Raw genomic sequence first — 22,070 nt, 5'->3', positions numbered from 1 at the left:
CACACACACATACACACCAATATTATCCCAGTGTTCAGTCACTTCCTTCCCCTTGTTGCTTTTATTTTTAGAATTTCAAGGCAGAGACACATTTTTACATTTAGAGGGTTTTCTCAGATGGGGTTCCCATCCTCCTGTATAAATTCTTCCCTAAAATAATCTCTCTACATTGTATAATCCTGGAAAGAACTCCTGTTTGATTTTGTTGCTAGGTCACATTAAAACAGCTGCATCTTTTCCACAGAGCATAAAGTTCTGGTGTCTTTGTGGGTCTTTCTGGACAGTATATTTCATTTCACCCTCATTCCCCCAGGATTGTCATTTGGAAGAGATCAGTAGCAGACCTCAAATGTATGCATTTTCTTCTCTTCTTCCTTGAATAAGAGGAGAAATGAGTAATTGACCAGGGAGATATTAGGCCCTACAAGATTAAACTTTCTAAAGAGTGTGCTTTGTCTCCAAGGATTTTGGGGGTAGGGGATTGAATGTAGTAATTCTCAGTTCAGTCACTTTTCCTTGCAGTGGGGTCAGGATGGGAGCTTGAGGCCTATTCATAGTCACCATCCTAAGTGGGAAAATATTGTCTGAACAAGTAGATTTTGGTAGATAGCTAGCTGATAAACATTAGCTTGTTAAATGTGAAATGGCATACATTATTCTTAGTGTCTGTGCAGTTGTCTTGAGGAGATCTCTGTTGCTATTGAAGGGCACACATATTAGCAGCTTTTTACATTATTTTATCCCTAAGGATGTTCTGGTTTTGCAGAACTGGGAGTGGTACAATGGGATGATTCCTGAAAATGAATCAGAAGGCCTTGCATTTCTGTCCAATTCACAGGGAGGAGTAGGCAATGCCAATCACGTGAATCCCAGAGTTCTTCAAGTGGAAGATATGACCTACAACAATTGCCACCAGCAGCAAAAACATAACCCACCCACAAACTCAGACTTACAAAACAATCTTAACCCCTTATCTGTGCAGGTGATGGTAGGGTTAGGAGTAGTGGAGGCTTATTTCCACTAGGTTCTGCTGGTGAGTGGGTCTCCACCACCACAGCTCTCCCCTTTGCCTACCAACAGCATGGACTATTGACAGGATATTGCTTATGGTGTTCCCACCGGCTGTAGCCTCAAAAAAGGAGTGGCAGTTGGGTAGAGATGGGCTGGCCATGGGTCTGCTACAACCTAAGCCAGCGAGTGTCCTGATCTGCACCTTTCTACTGCAACAGCCTGCAGCTCACACAGCAAAAATTTCGTAGAATCACCTCCCCGAGCTTTTCTAACTTTTCATGTTGGTGACACACATCATTTCACGACACAGTACCAGCAAACTGGAGGTTAAATTAACCCCTTCCAAGCCCCAGAAGGAGCGAGGGGAGGATTTGCATGGCACACCTACACACTGCAGCCGACACACTAATGTGTCACAACACACGGTTTGGAAAGCTCTGCCCATCCCCGCTTTGCCTTGGCTGTCATGAACAGTAGGGTTTCAAACGTGGTGGTCCTTTCATTCCATTCAGCCCCCCCTCCCCCCGTTCCCTAGCCGTGAGATAGGATTGCTCCCTAAATGCCCTTCTGGAACATATCAGTGCAAATGTATGTAGGGCATTCATTTTAACGGTGCTCAGATTCAGATGTTTGGAGGTTATGCTTGAAAAGGAAGACAGATAAAAAGAGGGGAAACTTCAGAGGAGAACAATCATAGCTTAATTTGAGACAGAGTTCCTCACAATCCTAGGCACATGTGAAAAAGTGGATTTTTCTGAGGTTAAAAAAACTTTTGGGACAAAGCGCAAGCTGACAGAGAGGGACCAGATACAAAGAAAGCCAGATCTCTTCTTCCTAGAAGAGAGAACTGTGATCAAAGCAACTTTCTTTGCGCCTGGATACGAGCTGCACATTCTCCTTTCTACCAAATTGGACACAACTATTTGTATCTGTTCATCGTAAGCCAGGAGTTGAGAACCAGTGGCTCCAAGTCCATTCATACCCAGCCCACATAGCCCAATTGTAGGGCAGAAATATCTGAAGAGCCACAGGGTTTCCCACCAATGTATTAGATACTCATTTTTTAAGGAAAAGCATGTGGTTTCCTTCCCCCGTAATTCTTTTGCTTCCCAGCACCTGAAAGCCAGAGCTAGATCTAACTTCTCCATTGTGAGATAGGTCGTACAAGAATCTATATTGCATTATACACTAAGGAAGGGGTGGGGAACCTTCGTCAGCCAGAGTCACATTCCAGTGGCCATTTGCCCAGTGGTGGGCAGGACCAGGAGCAAAACTGGATGCGGCAAGCAATGTAAATTCACTCACGCGACCCTCTCCATCTTCCACCTAGGCAAGCAAAAAGCATTGGCAAATACATTCTATCCAGGCAAAAACAGTCGAGAAGGATGCAGATCTGGGGCTGTAAGCAGGGGCAGCCAGGTGAGGCGAGGCCATTTGCTTCAGGTGGCGGATCCGACTGCCCCACCCCTGCCGGTGTGCTGCTTCCAGGCCTACCGGGGCTTCACCGAGGCCACCAGCACAGCCCTGTTGCCCTTGGTGCTGTGCTGCAGTGTGACAGATGTTGTGGTGCAGGAACAGTTGTGGTGATGGGGCTGGCAGGGGGCATATGTGGTGGTGGCAGGACATTTTCCCTACAGCGACACAACGTCTCTGGTTGGCCCTGGGGTAAGGCATGTGGTCTGTGGAGAGTTAGGTGCTAGAGTAGGCACATAGGTCACTTAGTCGCAGTCTCCCTCACTATGGTGAGATGAATTGTATTTCTATTTAAGTTATATACCGTATTTTTCGCTCTATAACATGTACCCGACCATAACACGCACATAGTTTTTAGAGGAGGAAAACAAGAAAAAAAATATTCTAAACGAAACAGTGGATGTATGATTTTTGTGGTTCATGCTGTGGCCACAGACATGTGATCTGACGGTGAGTTTGGGGTAGCCCAATGCAAAAATCCTGAGGATCCATGTGGATCCATGCTTTGTAACCACGCTTTTGCACCACTGCGGCCCCAGGCAACATGATTTTTTTGGTGCAAGCTGTAGCCATGGACATGCTATGTGATCTGATGGTGAATTTGGGGTGACCCAGTGCAAAATCCTGAGGATCCATGTGGATCCGTGCTTTGTAACCAGGCTCTCTGTCCCTCTCTTCTCCCCACTCAGTGGCTCTTCTCCCGCTTTGCTGTTTCAAAGCGAGCAAAGCGAGCCACGGAGGAGGGAAGGAAGGGGAACCATGGATCCTCTGCTCACGACTGCAGCAGATCCCCCCGCCATCCGTAGGCATTCGCTCCATAACACGCACAGACATTTCCCCTTACTTTCTAGGAGGAAAAAAGTGAGTGTTATGGAGCAAAAAATACGGTAATTTAAACATTAGCATCTATCCGTAGAAAGCCTCACATGCAAACTTATGCAAATCATTTTATCCTCTCTCCCTTTCTTTTGCAATGGGAACCCCTGCTTTGAAAACCCAAACCCTTTGCTGTGGGAAATGGGAGTGGGCAGAAGACTAGATTTCTTTTCCATCTTATATTAGTGTGCTTGCATCATGCGAGATAAAAGCCTAGTGGGATATGTAGTATTCTTTCATATTCACACTTTGGGAAGGTGAAAGGGTTCCAATTCCCACTGGGTCATAGGGGACTAATTGCAAAATTTCAAGCAGCTTGGCATTTCTAATTAGGACCTGTAAGCGTGTTCTTTAAACCAAGTACAAAACCAAGCCCAAAAAATACTGTAGGCAGCCCTGCAATTCATTTTCAAGGACTCTTAGTAAAGTACCAAAATAGAAATAAAGAAGTTAAGAGTCCTTCCTAATAATATTCCCTAGTTTTCATTATCCTAGCATTTCCCTGTAATTCTTTTGGGCTGTGATTCCTTCCACTCTGCACAGAGGCATCCATTTTCCTGTTTGTCAATTATTTTTTAGGAATCCTATTAAAACAAAGCTATGTAAGGATGTAAATAAAAAAAAATGTAGGTGGCTTTTTTATTCCTTCTGGACAAAATCTGTTAATAATTTCCAACATTTAGTTGTTGCTGGGTATTGTTTTGTTTCACAAGAAAGATTTAAGAAGAAACTGATGTTGCAGGCATTTTGTTTTTGAGCAAAAAAGTTTCTCTTTGTGTTTCTTGCTAGGACTTTTAATTGGATATTTATATATCTGATAAAGTTAGGACAGGAACATCTGGCTTGTTTTATGTTCCGTGATTATACCAAATTGGTAACCATTTGCCATACATGGTAATGCTAAAGATGCTATTTTTATCTTATCCCCTTTTTCTTTGTACTGGATAAAGTTGAGAATCAGCAAACATCATTAACAAAGGAATCTAGGCAAGTGGATGCTCAGAAGCACTAGTGCAGATGGTGAATGTATTTTGGTAAATTTATAACCTTGCACAAGCCAAAACAACAGTAAGCAAGCAAGCAAGCAAGCAAGCAAGCAAGCAAGCAAGCAAGCAAACAAACAAACAAACAAACAAACCCATTCAGCCATTCCTTCACACTTTCAGCTGGTTTTTTCTGTTCTTCTGCAGTTGGTTTACTTAGCATGTCCATCTTCTGTTTCCTTGTTCACTGATGCAGAAATATATGTAATTTTCAATGTCTTTTACACTGCAGGATATACGTGCGTGTCTCAGCCATCAACAGATATTTACAAATCAATTTCCTTCCCTGTGTGTTCCTTTTCAAAATTAATGAATTACCAGGGGGGTAGCCCTACTGGTCTTGTGCTGCAAAAGTTATTGAAGTAGCTAATGGCTACTGTTGTGGCAATCCTAACCATGTCTACTCAAAAGATAGTTCCATTGAATTCAGTAGGGCTTATTCCCAGGTAGGTGTGTGGGGTTTTAGGGAAGGGGTAGTACCTTTGATGGGGGACACATCGTGCACCTTCTGGGGGTAGTTTGTCCACCTTTGGTCCCCACCCTGCACTCAACTCTCACCTGTGGCTCCTAGAAGCTGTCAGCATGTGACAATGGCCACACCCCAGGAACGGCTTCGACTGGCTTGCTGAACCAGGTGAGGGTACCCTATGGGTCTCAAAACCTTGGTGAGTTAGTCATTTCCCCTGCATGTGATGACAAGCTCTGGCGGATTGAGTGGACAAGACCAATAGTAGGTTGAACGGTCAAGAAGGTGGTTTCTGCATGTTCTGTAGAGGAAAGTGAGGGTCAGATGGGGCTTGTCAACCTGGGAAGGTAGCCCATCTAGGAGAAGGAAAACTCTGATCCTAAACCTACTCTGCCTTGCGGGATATCTTTGGGAGAAGAAAAGGCTAAGGAGTAAACCCTACACAAATCCAGAGTGGAGTTCCTAAGATGGTTAGATGGTGCCTTGTACACTTCCTTCTAGCATCTCCTGCAGCCAAGCTGGTGCCAAACATATTGCTCTGCTTTCCTTTGGACCACATCAGTGGGGCTGAGAGTGGAGTCTTGTCATCTGGGCAGCCCAGGACACTGCCTAGGTTTGTGTCTCAGGGAGGTCACTTTGGTGCTGCTCATGCAGAAATTTGACTTCACCGCCAGAGGCGTACTCCATTGTCTCTCGAGACAGCTGGATGCCAAAAACAGTTCCCAAGTAAATGGGTTTAGGATTGCAGGTTTGCTATGATTTTTGCAGTTCAGTACAAACAAAATCATTTCGCATTTCCCCCACTCAGGCGCCAAGAAAGGAAGCACTCTGTTTTTATTGTGCAACAAATCCTGTGGGCACCTTAAACATTTTACCAAGCACTATCCAGCACACATTGCAATGTCAGTTATGTAAGCAATTTCTGTAATGCAGCATTTTATTTCATAAATTCATATTTCATGCTGAAAATGGCTGCGTGTACACATCTGCTGAAACATAACATACAAGTTAATTTATATTTTAAATGTTTGTAGCAAGCATTATTTTGAAAACGTCAGACTTTTAACTGAGGGGCACAGATAAAGTCAGCAGGTATAAAAAGAGATCAGTTCTTTCCAAGTGAAAAGAACAATGATGAATGTTGCATTCCATTGATTTTTAAAATTCTCAATAGGAAGCAGGTTAATGCTGCAATCGTTTTTCTAGGTGCTTTTAAGTTCTACATCAAATTCATCTGCCAGTCACTTGCACTTCTCTATTGTGATAAAGATCTTTCTAGCTTCCCTGTATTGTTTCATTATTCCCAGCGAGATTGTGTTGCCTATGCCTGCTGTAGTTCGGCCTGAAATTGAAATGAACCCAAGGCATTTTTCATGTACAAATACAAGTGATTTCCCATCACTTTCTTCCCCAAGTCTTCCACCTAGATACAGTTGTTCTATGTAAGACATATCTATGGTTTTGTGCACTTAAACAGAGAATTTCAGGGAAGTGTTAGCCTTCACAATAATATCTTGCCTTGAAATTTGGCCACATAATTTGATTAACCTGAACTGTATTCTTGCAGGTGTGTGTGTGTGTGTGTGTAAAATCTCATACCCTGCCACTCTTACAGAGTATGCCAGACACGTGTAAGTGAGGGAGGGCAGTGGACATAATACTATATACATTTATGGTACAAACTACTAACATGAAGAGTCCTAGTTTAAGGCAACTTCATGTATTCATGTGAGATACAAGCTTTTAACGGGGGGAAAGGATATATAAAGCACAAACAGTAACAAATCATAATGTGCCTTCCTTGTGCAAATACAGTGTCATTTTGGGCAGCTTGACACATCATTCTAAATGGCAATATGGTCCCCATCCAGTTCTTTGACTCTTAGCTGCATTATTTCATGAATGCCTTATTTTGCTGTGCTGTTATTGTGGATTATTTAACCACCTTACATTATAATTTACCATGGGGTTATTTTTTGTACCAATTTTTGTTAATGACATCATTAATACTTGTTTACTGGAAAGAGAAGAAAGGTGAGTGTGTGTTTAATAGTATATAGGTCACTTAATTTTTTTCTATGTTTTGGGGATACAGCAGAGATAATGCATAGTCTTAACTATGGACACCCCAGCACCTGATGCTGAGAGGCAGTGGGGCACTTAGTAGCAAAAAGAAACACTAATGCCGATTGTAAATTAAGGTTATATTTCATTAAGGATTTCTGCAAAGAAAGAAATGTTAACAGGATGTCTGCTGAGCTTGGGTGGAACACCAGATGACACCCACACCCACACCCTGGGGGTGGGGGAAGCTACATGCTTTAAAACATTTCTTTAACATTTCAGGATATAAACAGTTCGACACAGTTTTGAAAGAGAATGCATAGGGACATTATATGCAACATATATGTAAAATATATACTGTATTTTTCCATCTATAAGACGCCCCCATGTATAAGACCCCTATTTGGGGGGGACTCAGATTTAAGAAAATGGGGGGGGGGGAGATGACCCAGAGTATAAGAAGACCCCTAATTTTTGATATTATTTTTTAGGGGGAAAACCTAGTCTTATACACGGGAAAATACGGTATGGAGAAAGATGTTGATGTGCAACTAATTACACACACCGCCCAGGCATTGCCTTCCCGATTGCTCCTGACTTGAAATACATCTGGAAATTGGCATTGAATTCCTGAGCTGCAAAACTACTGAACAAAAACAGCAGCATAAATCCCATGCAGCTACTGATCAAGGTAGACACCATGGGTGAACAAAGTAGGAGACTGCTAATGCAGTCTTTTATTTATTTATTTTAAAAAAACAACCCACCCTGCTTGCTTCCACCCACATTTTTCCAATTATAGCGCATTGAATTGATGTGACATCACTCTTGACCATAGGCCAGTCTATTCAACAGTCTGGCGAAGAAATTTATTAACTGGTTACCTGCCAATTGTCTGGAGTCCGGATTGCAGTGCAGACGTATTTCTTTCTTTTTAATGATAACATTGTTAGGGGGCCTTACATTGACAAGCCCACAGAGGCCTGCAGGATCTCTGAAGTAGATATTCCAGAGCCAGATCATGGCTAAAATAAAAGATTTACTAATGGGTAAATCTACTTTAGAGGCAGAAGGGATGGGAGGAACGCGTAACTGTTTCAGTTTACCAACACCAGTACATACAAACACTTCTCTCTTTGGCAGACAGAACACTAATACGTAGCTATTTATCACTTTGTAGTTTGTTTTAGTTTTCTCATTTAAAATCCAAAGAACAAAGGCAGTAGTAGTCAGTGTGGGTGGGCCAGTGGCCCACACATGGGCGTAGCCAGGATTTTTGTTGGGGGGGGCAGGACTTTTGTTAGGGGGAGCATGATTGGTCAGTTAAGTATTTCTATTGTTTCATTGATCTGGGGAGGCAGCTGCCCCTCCCTGCCCCCCCTTGACTATGCCCATGGGCACACAACTGACCTGGTCAGTTGCATTACTGCTGCTTACCCAGAGGTAGAGAGAGGAGCGAGGTGCCAGTGAGATTGGCTCATCTGGAGCTTCTTCTGGCACCCTGCTAACTATTCCATCACCTTCTCCCTCCCTTCCACGTCATGGTAAGCAGCAGTGATGCAACTGACCTGAGGTCAGGTGACTCCTACTGCCTAACCAAGCCAATATTCCATAATGGGTATTACAATCTCTGCAAAGTTTCATCAGCTGTGAATAGCATCAGCTGAGGAAAATTACACTTTGCAAGCGTTGAGTTCCTGGATCAAAACACACCTCTCTTGAGCTCCCCTTTGTTTTAAGATTAGCACTGTAGTCCCAAGCGCCCAAGTGAGGCTGTTGAACACAATGGGACTTACCGGTACTTCCCAGGAAACATGCATAGAGTTGCCCTGCATAAAATGTGGAGTCTGCTTCGCTGTAATTGTGGAAATGTGAAGCATTTTAATGTGTGAGGCTTTACCCCGTTTTTGTTGTTTTAGCTGTTGTTAAATTTGTGCTAGAATGCTAATTGAACGGATAAAATGCCTGATTCAGTATGGTGTATGGGAGGCAGGATGTCTCAATTTTCATTCTGAACATGTCCTGACTGATGCACTAGGGCCTATAACTCCATGGTAGAACACATACTTTTTCATGCAGCATTTCCCAGATTCACTCCCTGCTATCTGGATGAAAAATAATACTGGAGTAGGCCATGGATAGACGTTATTCTGCCCTCCTACAATTTCTATCATTCCTGATCGTTGGCCATGCTGACTGTGGCGGATGGCAGTTGTGCAGTAGAGATACAGCACTGCTTTCTCCTGGACCTGGCTGCCCTAAGCAAGATGGACCAGTATTTGATCTCAGTGTATGGCCTCCTTGTATATTCATATGACAAAAGCTGTAGCTGTCTAGGCCAATGGAGTCATTTCAAAGGCTTACAAAATAAATTCTCCTATTCTTTGCCTCAACAAAGAATTGCATTAAGCACCACTCATATTTACATGGCCAAAATAAGATTTGGGCCAACCCAGCTTGCATATCAGTTTCATGCTCTGCCATATAACCATAATTATATGGTAAGTATGCAACAAGTTAGCAGTTTAATTCTAAAAGAGTGTGGGTAGTTGTTTCCACTTGTGTTTTAGTTCTCTACTTGCACCACTGTTGCCACTTTTCCCAAAAGCTTTTAGTTGCCTCTAGCACCTATGCTTCACTTCTAGTCATTATCGTGATATACAGTATTACTCTTAGGTAAGCGCATATAGGATTGTAATCCTTATAGTTTCGATTGCCCAAACAATTTAGAAGTTCTTTTCCAAGCATGGCTTCCATCAGTGGCTTTTTCTCCTGTGTGTTTTTAATTCCACCTCTGCTTTCAGTTTGTAAATCATTCTTCAGAAATAGGATCGCAGACATACGTTAGGTGATAATCGCAAAAGGCACCTGTTTACTTTATCGCATAATAAGATAGGACTTGAAAGACTTGACGTGAGAGTCTGGTGGAAAGAAATACCTCTTTGGACAACTTGGGAAGTGCTAAGGATGTAGTGAGATAGCAATGGCTGTTAGGGGAAAAGATACTTTAAAATTGAGAAAAACAACAGGAATCTATTTTGATAGACTTGTTTTCTCTCTGACTTTGGTCATAGGATGGGAGTTGGTCAATAAAGTGGGCTGGGCAGACGATATCTTAAAGTTCCATTCCCTGTTCTCGAGCTTTTACCATTTCCATCACGATAATAAAATGGCATTATTCTTTACCATCATTAAGCTTTGTTTTCTTTCATTTTGATTAATCTTTTATCTGTGCATTTAAGAAATTTTCCATCTGGACTAGCCCACAGTTAGCTTTGAAAAGGTTTTGTCACAGTCCACAGTGTTTCTCCTTCTAAGCTTTTTTTCTTCTTCATTTTCCATTTGCAAAACCAACTTGCTTTTCTGTCTTTCCCTTTTTTTCTACTCTAAATTCAGCATTCTATAACCCATATTTTTTCAAACAAAATGGCAGCTAAGCTCTCTTTGCATAGATTCTTTGTCTTACACAGGTTGATTAAAAAAAACCCCAAGGGGCCATATACATCAGAGGATCACCATTTCTTAAAGACATGGCTCTGCATTTTACAAACAAGTCCCATCAGTGCCAAGATTTCTGAGACAAATGTACCTCACCAGGGAAGGCATCCCACAAATGGGGAAACTGCCAATAAGAAGGCCTCCACTCAATGGTGGCAGCATCACCTAGAGGGCCACCTCTGTTGATCCTAAGGCCCAATAACACCAGGTCTGATGGCGTATTGATTGGGTGGGTTGGTTAGTGGTAAGTTGCCTTGGGTCACTTTGAGCAAGATACAGCAACTAACAAGTCTAATAAATAATAATAATATAGCTGCTGTCACACATCAGCAGATGTGCCTTCAGAGCAGACTTTCCTCCTCATCTGCTCAATATTGGCTAGCAAAATAATGCCATTGTGTTTAGAATTCCACCCCTCCAGCCCTCACCTTACCAGTGAGAGAAGGGCTGCAATGTCATCACTAGATATTACCTCAGAGTTGTGGAGAAGAGACACCAGGTTGCAGCTGCATGCCACGTATCTGATTTGGCCCTAAGATGCTTCAACTATCAGGAAAGGCAAGGAATATAAACATTTCAAATAAATAAAAAGTGCTAATCCACCCCAAATTCAGCACCATTAAATTGCTGAACTCTTTAACCTATGCAAATAATGCAAGACCACATTGTGCTATTCATTGCTTATTTGTCATAATTTGTTATGTTTCTGCTTGTCTTGAGGAAGACAGAAGTCCTGCTCACTAGGCACTGGGGAAACCATTTATTCTCCCTTATGGTTTGTAAGATTTCATCAGGTATTTTACACATGCTTTCAAGCCCTATGGGCTAGTAGCATGTGCTTGTTTTTTTAAAATGAATGCTGAGATTCTCAGATTGCCCGAATCTGTGTCCTGTTCTATTTTCTTTATTCGTGTGGTATAATCATAGAAATTGCCAAATATACATACCACTGCCTGTTCTGAATTATATAGATGCAGGTACCGAATTGATGTGGTTTCTCCCTTGACTTGAGTTTGTGTACAGACATGATCTTCCCCTGGAATTGTGGGCATGAAAATATTTGCGTGCTGTAGCTAGAGATGAGTCACCCCTGGGGGTCCTGCAGTAATGTATCTGCCTGCATGTTAAAAGAAGTCCCCTTTGTCTCTCTGCACATGAATAATGCAGCATGACCTAAATAGCAAACTGTTCCCACTTCACTGGCATTGACAGCAGCTGGGGCAACAGGTGGAGTGCATTCTTCTATCTCCCCTACAGGGTAGCTTTCTGGAGAGGGTTAACATGGGGGGACCCTGAGCAGCTGGCCACTGATAGGAAATTGTATTGTACAGTGGCTTTAAACGGGAAGGTTTGGGAGATCAGCTCAGAATCAGCAAACAGTGACTTGGAAGGAACAAACAGTCAGTGCTTCTGAAGGGTGGTGATTTCCTTTTGGGTAAACACGTCATTAATCTGAGGGAGCACATTCTTTCCCATCAAAAGATAAGGAGGCCAAATAGCCTTTCTCAGGGCTGGGCCTCAGTTAGATTGTTTTTAGCCCTTCAACCACAGCCCTATGTAAGCTTTAAGGAGGCTTTGCTTTGCTTGTCATGTGGAATCCAGAATCGGTTGTGATTGAGTGTTTGACAGTGTTGCTGTAGTCTAGAAGACGTAGAAAGGGAAGATAGAAAGCAAGATTCTTAACTGAGCATTCCTTCCTCCCAATAAGGCCCCAACTAAAAATAATCCTTTTTGCTATTCTTTCTACATCTGCAGTAACATTGCCAACCAGCCACTCATTGACAATTCTGAATGTTCTATCCTCAAAATAAATGAATTATACTTTGTGCTGGATTTGTTCTGAAGTCTACAACCTTTGTTTCTTGTGGACATCTTTCTTTGTTTAATGTAGTACATCCTGGACTGCACAATGGTCTGGACTAGATGAGCTTTGAGACCTTTTCAACACCTGTGATACCAGTCTAGTACCTTGAGACCTTCTGTGCAAATCTCCCCTGCAGATGTGTGTTCATGAGCTCAGTCCATTATTTGTGTTTTAGGGATAGGAGGGTACTTAAAAGAAGAAACACATTTTAAGTGAAAACCTAGGGTGCTGATACTAGACTGACTTTATCACTTATCTAGTGCAATCTCCCATAGACCTGCAGCAGGACTGGCATCATGCCAACTAAACATGCTGAAAACTTTGTCTTCATGTCATAGACTGGCTGGATGCAAAGGAATGATAGGAGGCACCAACTGGAGAACCCCCAGAGGGAAGAAGGTTCAGAGCCAGGGGATTGGTGGTCGGATGATAAGTGGTCAGAGGGAGAAGAGGGAGCAGACTGGGAGGGGAGGTGTCAGAAGCAGAATAAGTGGCAGGGATTAGTGAACAGGAAAAGGCTGTGGCAGAGCACAGCTCAGACTCCAAGGCAGAAGCAGAAGCCAGGGAGTCTCTGCCTCCTGCTGCAACCAGCTCCCCACTCCCCTGGTCTCTTAGAACATGCAGAGAAATGAAGCAAGCAGAGCAGACGGGGGTTGTGCATAGACACAGCCTGAGACTGTGTGAGAAAGAGCCTGGTGGGCACTGGGAAGGTGGAGAACTTCAGTCCTTGCAACTGCTTCATTGGGGCAAGACGTCCAAGAAAGAGTTGCTGAGACCACTAGGCCAGAACTGTGGTTTGTTTCCTTGAATAAAGAGTTAGTGTCACTGGCCTCTGGTGATTTATTGTTTTGTGCTGTGACTCCAGCCCTGACACATAATCTCCCCCCACCCACCATGGCTGTAGTGACATTTTGTTTTGTTTTCATTTGCTACATAGAGCTTCCACAAATCAGAAAGAAAATTGCATTACTAAGGCTCTTTGTATCTCTTCATACAATATTTTTGTCACTCTTTGATTCTGTATGAAATGAATCAGACTTGCTTCATAATGGATTTTATTTCCAAATGTGCTAGGATCAGAGCCCTAAAGATTCATAACCATTTGCTGCAATGTATATTTAGTGCTAGAAAGAAGTCTTTGTACATCCTGTCCAATATACTTGCTAGGTATGCATTTCTGCTGTACATGCATTTATCTTTTGGGGGGAAATATGCTTAGTCATAATTTAAGTTTGTACATTTCTTTAAAGATCCATGTGGCTAAAACTTTGGTCATCCTGAAAAGGAGGCCAAATTGTTAGCCACTTATTAACTGGGTGGGAGAAAAAAATGCTGGTTGGATTTTCTGTCTTGGGTGCTGTAATACCTTCAACCATAATGAAGAATCAGCACTAAAGTAAGAATTAAAAAAACTGAGCTTTCTTCTGAACAGTTATATCAAGTTGTGCAAGTAGTATTTTCACAGGGCTTCTGCTGGTAGGCTCTTTGGGTGAATCCTTTCCTTTCTATACTAAAGACAACCAACCTCTCAACTACGTTAAATCCCATTGAGCAAATACTATCTTTTCTGACCTTTCAACAACATTTTAAATAGCTTTTTATGGTTACCCACCCTGGGACCATCGGTTGAAGGGCAGGTAATAAATTAACAGCAAGAACAATAATATACTGAGTATTAATGTCTTTTCTCATCATACTATCTATATATAAGAAATAATGCATAGTGAGAATGTTTGTAGAGAATGTGTTCTTTTCTCTTTTCGCATCTTAGAAGCACCTTTCCTTGCAGTGACACGAGAGGGGGGGAACCTATTCAATGCCCAGTTTAACTGAGTTCTACCTTATTCCAGCATCTTTTAGTCTTGAGCTAGGTTTCCAGAATGATAGTAGAAGGTCCTACTTTAAAAAACCTGCTTTATTTCAACATCCAAAACTCCCCAACACTCCCCCAAATTGCAAGCACTGTACAGTGGTACCTCAGGTTAGATTCGCTTCAGGTTACATACGTTTCAGGTTACAGACTCCGCTAACCCAGAAATAGTGCTTCAGGTTAAGAACTTTGCTTCAGAGTGAGAACAGAAATTGTGCTCCGGCGTCGCGGCAGCAGCAGGAGGCCCCATTAGCTAAAGTGGTGCTTCAGGTTAAGAACAGTTTCAGGTTAAGTACGGACCTCTGGAACGAATTAAGTACTTAACCTGATGTACCACTGTATAGTTCAGTGATCATCATCATCATCATCATCATCATCGGCTATTTTCAGTATAGCATGGTTGAGTATTGCACTACTGCTTTCCCTTCACTTCGCTCAGCTTTAACATTGTCAACTGACTTTATCTTGAATTTGACCCAAAACTTGAGTAATCTGTAATGAAGTCCAGGCTTCGCAGAACTTGGCATGGTGGATATCCTTTCGGCAGTTGCATAATGGCTCACCCTGCATAACCACTGCTCACTGGCAGCTTATTCACCTCTCAAGGCGTTTTCCAAGTTCTCAAAGCATTCGGCCAAAACCTCAAACTCTTCCAAACCTTTAAGGTGTGTCCTTTACTCCGAAGCACTAAACACTCTAACATCCCAAAATATGTGTTTTTTAAAAATCCAGTCACCCTTACACAGAAGTTAAAAATTGCAGAAACATAAACGTTTCCTAAGTTTCCTGTTCATTTGCTGAGGGAAGTCAGTGAAGGCTACGGGGTATTTGCTTCTTTTGCAATGGCACACTATACACCGGGGGTGTGGAATGTGAGCACAGCCTCTGTGCTAAATCTTGTTGTTCACTCCTCTGGGATTCTTTTCCTTGCTATGCATGACCCTGCCTAAGAAACCCCTCCCAGGGAGCCTTCAGTTAAGTTTTATAGCAAAGTCTGCCTGCAGACTCCATGAATAATAGATGCCAAGTCCTGGGTTTCATGGATCAGTGATTATCGTTTCAAGGCATCAAGAAGGATCATGAAGGCTAAAGATGGTCACGGAAATGTGTAGCTTCATTTGACCTCCGTGACTTGGCCAGATGTCAAGGGGCCCAGACTCTGCCTCAAATCCAGAAACAGTTGAGATAAACTTGAACTGCCCCAGTAGAGACCTGACATTTCCCAAGTCTCTTTGCCTGTTAGGTGAGATCTCTTCTGGGCCAGAGAAAAGCGATTAAGATGCAGTCCTATACACACATAGCTAGGGTTGAATCATAGAATCATAGAGCTGGAAGGGACCATGAAGGTCATCTAGGCCAGCCCCCTGAAATGCAGGAATCTTTTTGCCCAACATGAGGCTTGAACTCACAACCCTCAGATAAAGAGACTCATGTTCTACCAACTGAGCTACCCTTTGGGTAAACCGCATCAAACACAGTAGAGCTTATTTCCAGGCAGGAATAGCCAAATCTGTCCATTTCAGCTTTTCCTGGCTTCTCATTTTTTCCAATCGTAGATTCAGTTCTCCACATGCCCACTTCAGTTTGCAGATTTTTTAAAATAAATAAAAGTTAGCATGAAGATTCAGCAGTTTTGTACAAATTGTACATATTTTTTATATGTAATTTCCCCCTGATATGCACATTTTTGCAAACCAATTTCCCTTGGTGCAATGTATTTTGCATGTTTCCCCCCCAATAATGCATGGATTTATATTCACACTTTAGTATATGCTTTTTATGCACATTAATTGACTGGAGAGCTGCATTGCAAAATTCAGATAAGTGTGAATTTTGAACGATGGCTGTTTTTCAGTTCATGTTTGTTTCAGAAAGTGTGAATTAGCTTAGCTTGCCTTTGAATGTGAACTCAATTGAGCCTCCCAAAAAAACACCTTCTTCCAGGTACATGTGATTTTTTTAATTGTACTATAGAAGTGGTAAACCAGCTACCACTCAGATGTAGGCTATATAAACAATTCCCAAAAACCAGACATGACTGTTCTTTCAATGCCTTTCCTTGAATGCTGAATAAAAAAATATTGATGCAGATAATTCACAAATTCAATTCATTGTTGTATAATAATAATAATAAAAATACTCAGTCCCAGCCATAATAATTGAAGTTCAGCTAATGTAAAGGGTCAGGTAGTCTCAAACTGGGAATCTGAGCTTCAGGACCAAAGTGTCTTCGCCTCTCTATCACTGTGGCATCTTGTTGAACGAAGGACCTGCTGGCTTGTTTTCTGCAATGCTACTGCTTTGGGTGGCCAGAGGGCAGTGCTGCAGCTACCAACTCAGTAGGATCAGGTGATACAAAGAGCAGATAATATTCTACCAGTCCTATAAGCCCCTAGCTCTGGAATAGCTTCTCAGTCTGAGCAGCCTGATGCTTTGCCTCCCTTCTAGATCGCCATCTCCAACACTGATCAGGATTTGAATATTCTAAAGATACAATTTTGCTGGCTTTGCAATTTATGATTAAAATAGGCTTGTTAATTATCCCTGATTTTAATACATGCTGGCGTGTTGTTGTTGTTTTTTTAAAAAAGAACTGTTTCCTATTTATTCCAAAGCAGCACAGTCCAGAAACATGATAGATGTCTTATTTCAGACTTGATAGTGCGGTATTCCCCTTCAACATTTGCTGTCATATTTTTGTGATTCATTAACAATGCTTGTGGAAAGTAGACCATCTCTGCAAATAAGTAGTGATGGAAAACAATAGGATATGATGGGGAGGATGTAAATAAGGAGAGCATAAATAAAGACTGCAGCAGGCTATGACGTTAAACATGTGTTATTTTACTTTGAAACATGCAGAACATGGTTTCGTTGGTTATTCAGAGGAGCTAATGTTGAATAACACGCTGCCGAACTACAGCCCGGGGGAGTCTTTCTTCACTGTGTTTGGAGTGTTCTTCCCAGCTGCTACAGGTACCGTAGAATTGTATAAGATGCACTTAATAATTCTTGTGGTTGTAAGTGTGCTACACAAATACAGAATCCTAAACGTCCCCCTTGTGCTTTTTTAAAAACCATAAGTTTACAGTCCTTATTCTAGCGAAGAAAATTTGGGAGCAATATCTATTTGCTTTAAAAGTTCAAAACACACACACACACGTGTGGTTGTGCAAAAAGGAATGACTTCTGAACTCTACATAGATCTCTGTCTCGTCTTTTGACTTTTCAGTCTCTTTTCCCCACCCCTCTCAAATATCTTGTGTATTCTGTGCTATGTCTTTGATGAAAGCAGCAGAAGCAGGATTGGCAGCCTTGCCCTCAGAACATTCTGGAGTGTTTTTGTGGGCTGTTTATTTGTTGGCTTGTTTCTGTACCTTGCTGCCCATGCCCCCAGGGGAACAATAAAATCAATACAATTAAACTCCACGATGGCAGAAATAGTCCAGCCACACACCAAAGATAAACTGGAAACCTATCACAATAAATGTTGGCCTGAAACCTGTGGAATTAAGATGTTGGCAGTTTTAAGATCCCTTTCCTAATGATCCCTCGTGTGGTTTTCTCCTTTTCCACAGCTGCCACACACTAGGCCAACATTTTCATTGAGCTACTCCAAGTTTCCTTTCCTGATCACTTGCCACCAGTTCAGACCACATCAGTCTGCTTATTAGGATTCTTTTATCACCAGGTGCATCAGCTTAAACGATGACAATGAATTTGCCATTTTATTGCCCATTCACCCAGTTTGGCACCTTTGGAGTGATTTGTAATCACCTTTTGTTTTCACCAACCTGACTAATTCGATGTCATCTCACTACTCACCCCTAACTCCAGATCACCTATGAACAAGTTTAAAAACACAGGCCCTAATACAAATCTTGGGGGGGAACAACACATTTTTTTCACATCCCTCCATTGTGAGAACTGTCCATTGACTCTTGCTCTGTGCTTCTTGTTCTTTAACCTTTACTGATTTCCCAAGAGGATCCACATGGTGGCTAGGATTGCTCAGTAGCCTTTCTTGAAAGTCTGTTGGCTCACCTCCAGCTAATGCTTGGTTAGTACCTGAGTAGAGACCATTGTTTATTTTACAAAATTTGCTAAAATTAGAGATAGAGATAGATAATGATGGGGAAGAGGCAGAGAGAAACCCCATACGTAATGCCGAAGCATAGTTGCTTTGCATCCAACACAGGCAAGTATAGAAGGAGGAATATTTATGAGTGCTGCAATAAAAATTACCCTCAGTGTTGTTAAATGGTTCTTCACTCTTCCTAATTCTTGGCAGCTAGGAAAGAAGCCAAACCTAACAGATATAATTTATTTCAAAAGTATGGGTGAATTATTACTTCATTAGTACTAGTAAAACCAGTAGCTATGCTAAACGCTCTCCCTGAGTGCAATTTTTTGTGTTAAGAATATCATTAATTTGGTTGCTACCGAACAGCTTCCTCTTTATTCTTCTAGTATGTTTTATAGCATTTATAGCATTCTCACAATGGCCGTGTGTCAGTGGCATGTGTAAATTAACGTCCCGTTCTTCTAGCTAGCTGTTCTCAAATAATGCTTGCAGGAACTTGGCCTGAAGAAGAACCCCTCTTGAGCATTTGGAACCTGACATTGCCACAAACTGCAGACAACTAGATAAGCAGCAACTCAAAAATAATGTAGGAGTATGAGCTACAGACTCAGAAAACAGTTTCAGCTAGTAAGGGGAGAGGAATTAGTAGAGAGAAGCCCATGAAGAGGACCAAAAGTGAAAGATAGAAAAAATTGTGAAAGTATACTTAATCCTAAACCTTTTTACAAGTCTCAGTCCCACTGAAACAAAGTTTAGGACTAGTTTGCTGTGAGAGTAAAACGTTTTATCACATGAGAGCCTTCACAGTGCCATCAGTGAAATCATCATGTGATAATGATAATATGCAATTAATGGGTATCTGGTCCCACTTAATGGTTGATTCTGTAGCACTGGTGAAGCCACATGGGTATGGATCATATGGGAGGCCAATGTGGAAACCATGTAAGAGCAGGATAGAAGCACAATTAAGAATGAGCTGGAATTAAAGCGACTCATAGCAAGAGAAACACAGGTATCTAGAGAGAACCATAGGAGGAATTGGATAGTTTCTCAGGCACCAGAACAGATTTTAATTCTGAAGCCACAACATACTATTTTTATTAGTAGTGTTAGTAGTAGTAATATTCAAGGGGCCTAACAGTAATCAGATGACATTGTGATGTAAGTGTAATCAGTGTCTCAAGGCTTTCTGTTGTTTTTTTCTACAACAAACACGGCTTCCACTCTAAAATGTATTATTGCAACGCTGTCATTCACTTACTCCACATTAAGACTGTTTAGCCCATAACAAACATGGCAAACAGTCACTTGGTATTTCCCTAGTCTGAACATTCTGTAGGAGTCCTACATTCTAGAAAATTTCCATAGAATTTTGTTTTTTGGCATTGGTCTAAATAGTCAAAGATGAAAATGAAGCTGTGTGGATGCCTGAACTCCCCTCTCAAGAAAGCCTTAAACATGTGACCTACCAACCCAAATCTAGACCACCAGCCAAGTATTGTGGCCTGTGATGAGCTTGACAAATGCTCTTGTTTTATATTCCCAGACAAACATTAGAAGAAGTTTTATTAAGTCCTTGTTGGGCTGTATAGACTGAGGGGCACTTTTCACTTGGAGGCTAGTACTACAAGTTATTCTTTAAGAGCCTGCTATATAGAGCTAGCACATAAGATGTGATGAAGGATACTAGCACCAGTCTCTCTTCTTTCAGTGTTCTCTGGGGCCCTGATTGGCCCCTAGTCAAGGTTATTGCTTCTTTCTAAAATCTGTGTAAACCAGGCCTAAAGAACCTGCAGTCCTCCAATATGATGTTGGATTGCAGCTCCCATCACCCCCGACTATTAACTATACTGGCTGCATGATTGAAGTTGGGGTTCAACAACCCTTGGAGGGCCACAGGTTCCCCGGAGGGCCACAGGTGTAAAATATTCTAGATCTGACAAACTGTTTGCAAACTTTTTACTTGCAAGCCAAAGGTTTTTCACTCATTTTTATTTAGACTCCTCTCCTCTCCTGTGCTTGACATAGACTGCCCATTTATTGATCTTGGCACTTGTCTATAATATAGTGTCATAACAAAACATTTTGTTAAATGCAAATTGTGGTGGATAATCTTACTGGCAGATCCATGTGGGCGGTACTGAATATAGTGTGTAGATTTAAGGAATCATGCTCTTAATTTACCAGTGAGTGTGGTTTAGCAGCACTGGAGTTTGCCAGTGGCTGGTTTTATGCCTGGATGCACCTGTTAAGCTGAGAATAAATGTAAGGAATTGCTTTGACATTCTGAAATGGCAGAAAGCCACATGAGCAATATTTTCAGAAAGGCCATTGCTTTCTATGAAAAAAAGATGAGGTTCTGACTAATCCAAGCCCATTCTTCATCTGAAGCTGTGCTTCCAAGTGTGGGAGGAAGATGGAAACAGAAGGTGGTTTAACTACCTCATCCAGCAAAGGGAGACTATGTACTTCCTTCAGTTCCCACCCCCAATTTGTAGCCTTACCAATATTGGAGTTCCAATGTTGTTAAGGGAAAGGCTGCAGAAGTTCTAATGGTGGTAGAGAAAGGATTTCTGACTTCAGATATCCCTGTCAATGGTTAAAGCTCTTTCCCTTTTTTCCTGCCCTTGGGGAGAGAGAGATCCTGTGCTCCCTATAGCCCCTGGGGCACTCTGCCAGGGACCTTAGGATTGCAGAGCTAATAACTTGAACAGCCTGGCAGAGGCAACTGCAGCTCTAGCTACACAGATGGAGCAGTCTTGCTCCTACTTCAGCCTGCCAGAACCAAAGGTCATAGTTGGGTCTCACTTACGGTAACGTAGAGTTCTGCAACTAAGTCACTATCTGGCTCCAGTGTAGTTAAATCAGACTAACGTGTCGTTTCTAGAGACTGCTTGGACAGAGAATAATAACAATACGGTAATGAATTGAAGGTTGTGGATTAAATTTCATTCTCAGGGTCTTTGGATTTGTTGTTTATCATGCTCCACTGATGTAAGTAACAGTGATATTACTTTATTTTATAGCCACACGGCCAATAATGTCATGCAGCTCTGCTCCTTTCTTTGTAATAGATATTTAAAGCATTTCAGATGAAGCTACTGGCTTTCTTCCCGAACATTTTGTAATGTAATAGTAAAGAAGTGGCTCTGTCATCCAAGCAATTAAACTGTTGCATGAGTTGCATGAGAAGTTGTGGGTGTGGGAGATGTTGATTTTACTGAATTAGTTCAGAAAGATTGCAACAACAACCACAGATAGTTTAAAAATACTGAGAGGGAAAGCCATTCCAGATGTAGGCAGACAGGATTTTTTTTTACCATACACGCACATATGTGTGTGTGTACAGAAATGTATTAAACAGTTTGCTCATTTGGCTGAAATATGTACTTGCAGAGTAATCCTAAGCATGTTTACTCTGAAGTGAGCCTCCCTGGGTTCAATAGGATATGGTCTCCAGTAAGTGTTTTTAGAATTCCAGCCTTAGGCATTCCCAAATACGGCCCCTTTGAAATCCAAGCATAGCTGATACTAGAATAGGCTTTGTATGTTAATAACATGGTAACATATAGGTAGCAAGAATGGACATAATGGTAGATTGCACAGAGGCACCCAACATTATTCTGGAAACTGCATTCTGTGTTAGCTGCACTTTTCTGGCAATTTTCAAGGCTAATCCTAAGTAGAGTGCGCTACAGTGATCTAGGCGAAAGGTTGCTAGAGCATGCAAAACTGTACACGTTATCTTGGTTGAGGAACGGACATAGCTGGCAAATCAGCCAAAGCTGGAAGTAGGCACCTCTTTGTTTATGGAATTTCTA

At 41.8% G+C, this 22,070-nt stretch overlaps 1 protein-coding gene across 5 annotated transcripts in view; it reads left to right on the top strand.

Moving 5' to 3' along the window:
• Positions 1 to 22,070, top strand: part of SLC12A8 (solute carrier family 12 member 8) — a 68,040-nt gene that overhangs the window by 20,413 nt on the left and 25,557 nt on the right. For all 5 annotated transcript variants that reach the window (XR_014564282.1, XM_083739226.1, XM_083739227.1 and 2 more), the window contains one exon: positions 17,028 to 17,141. Coding sequence is in view for 4 of the 5 variants with exons in the window: in XM_083739226.1 (XP_083595352.1) it covers positions 17,028 to 17,141 (114 nt within the window). In the remaining variant the exon portion in view is untranslated. The remainder of the gene's footprint in view (positions 1 to 17,027; positions 17,142 to 22,070) is intronic.

Source organism: Podarcis gaigeae (genome assembly GCF_964106915.1).
Source record: "Podarcis gaigeae genome assembly, chromosome: 1".
NCBI lineage: Eukaryota > Metazoa > Chordata > Lepidosauria > Squamata > Lacertidae > Podarcis > Podarcis gaigeae.
This window is presented reverse-complemented; position numbering and strand designations above follow the sequence as displayed.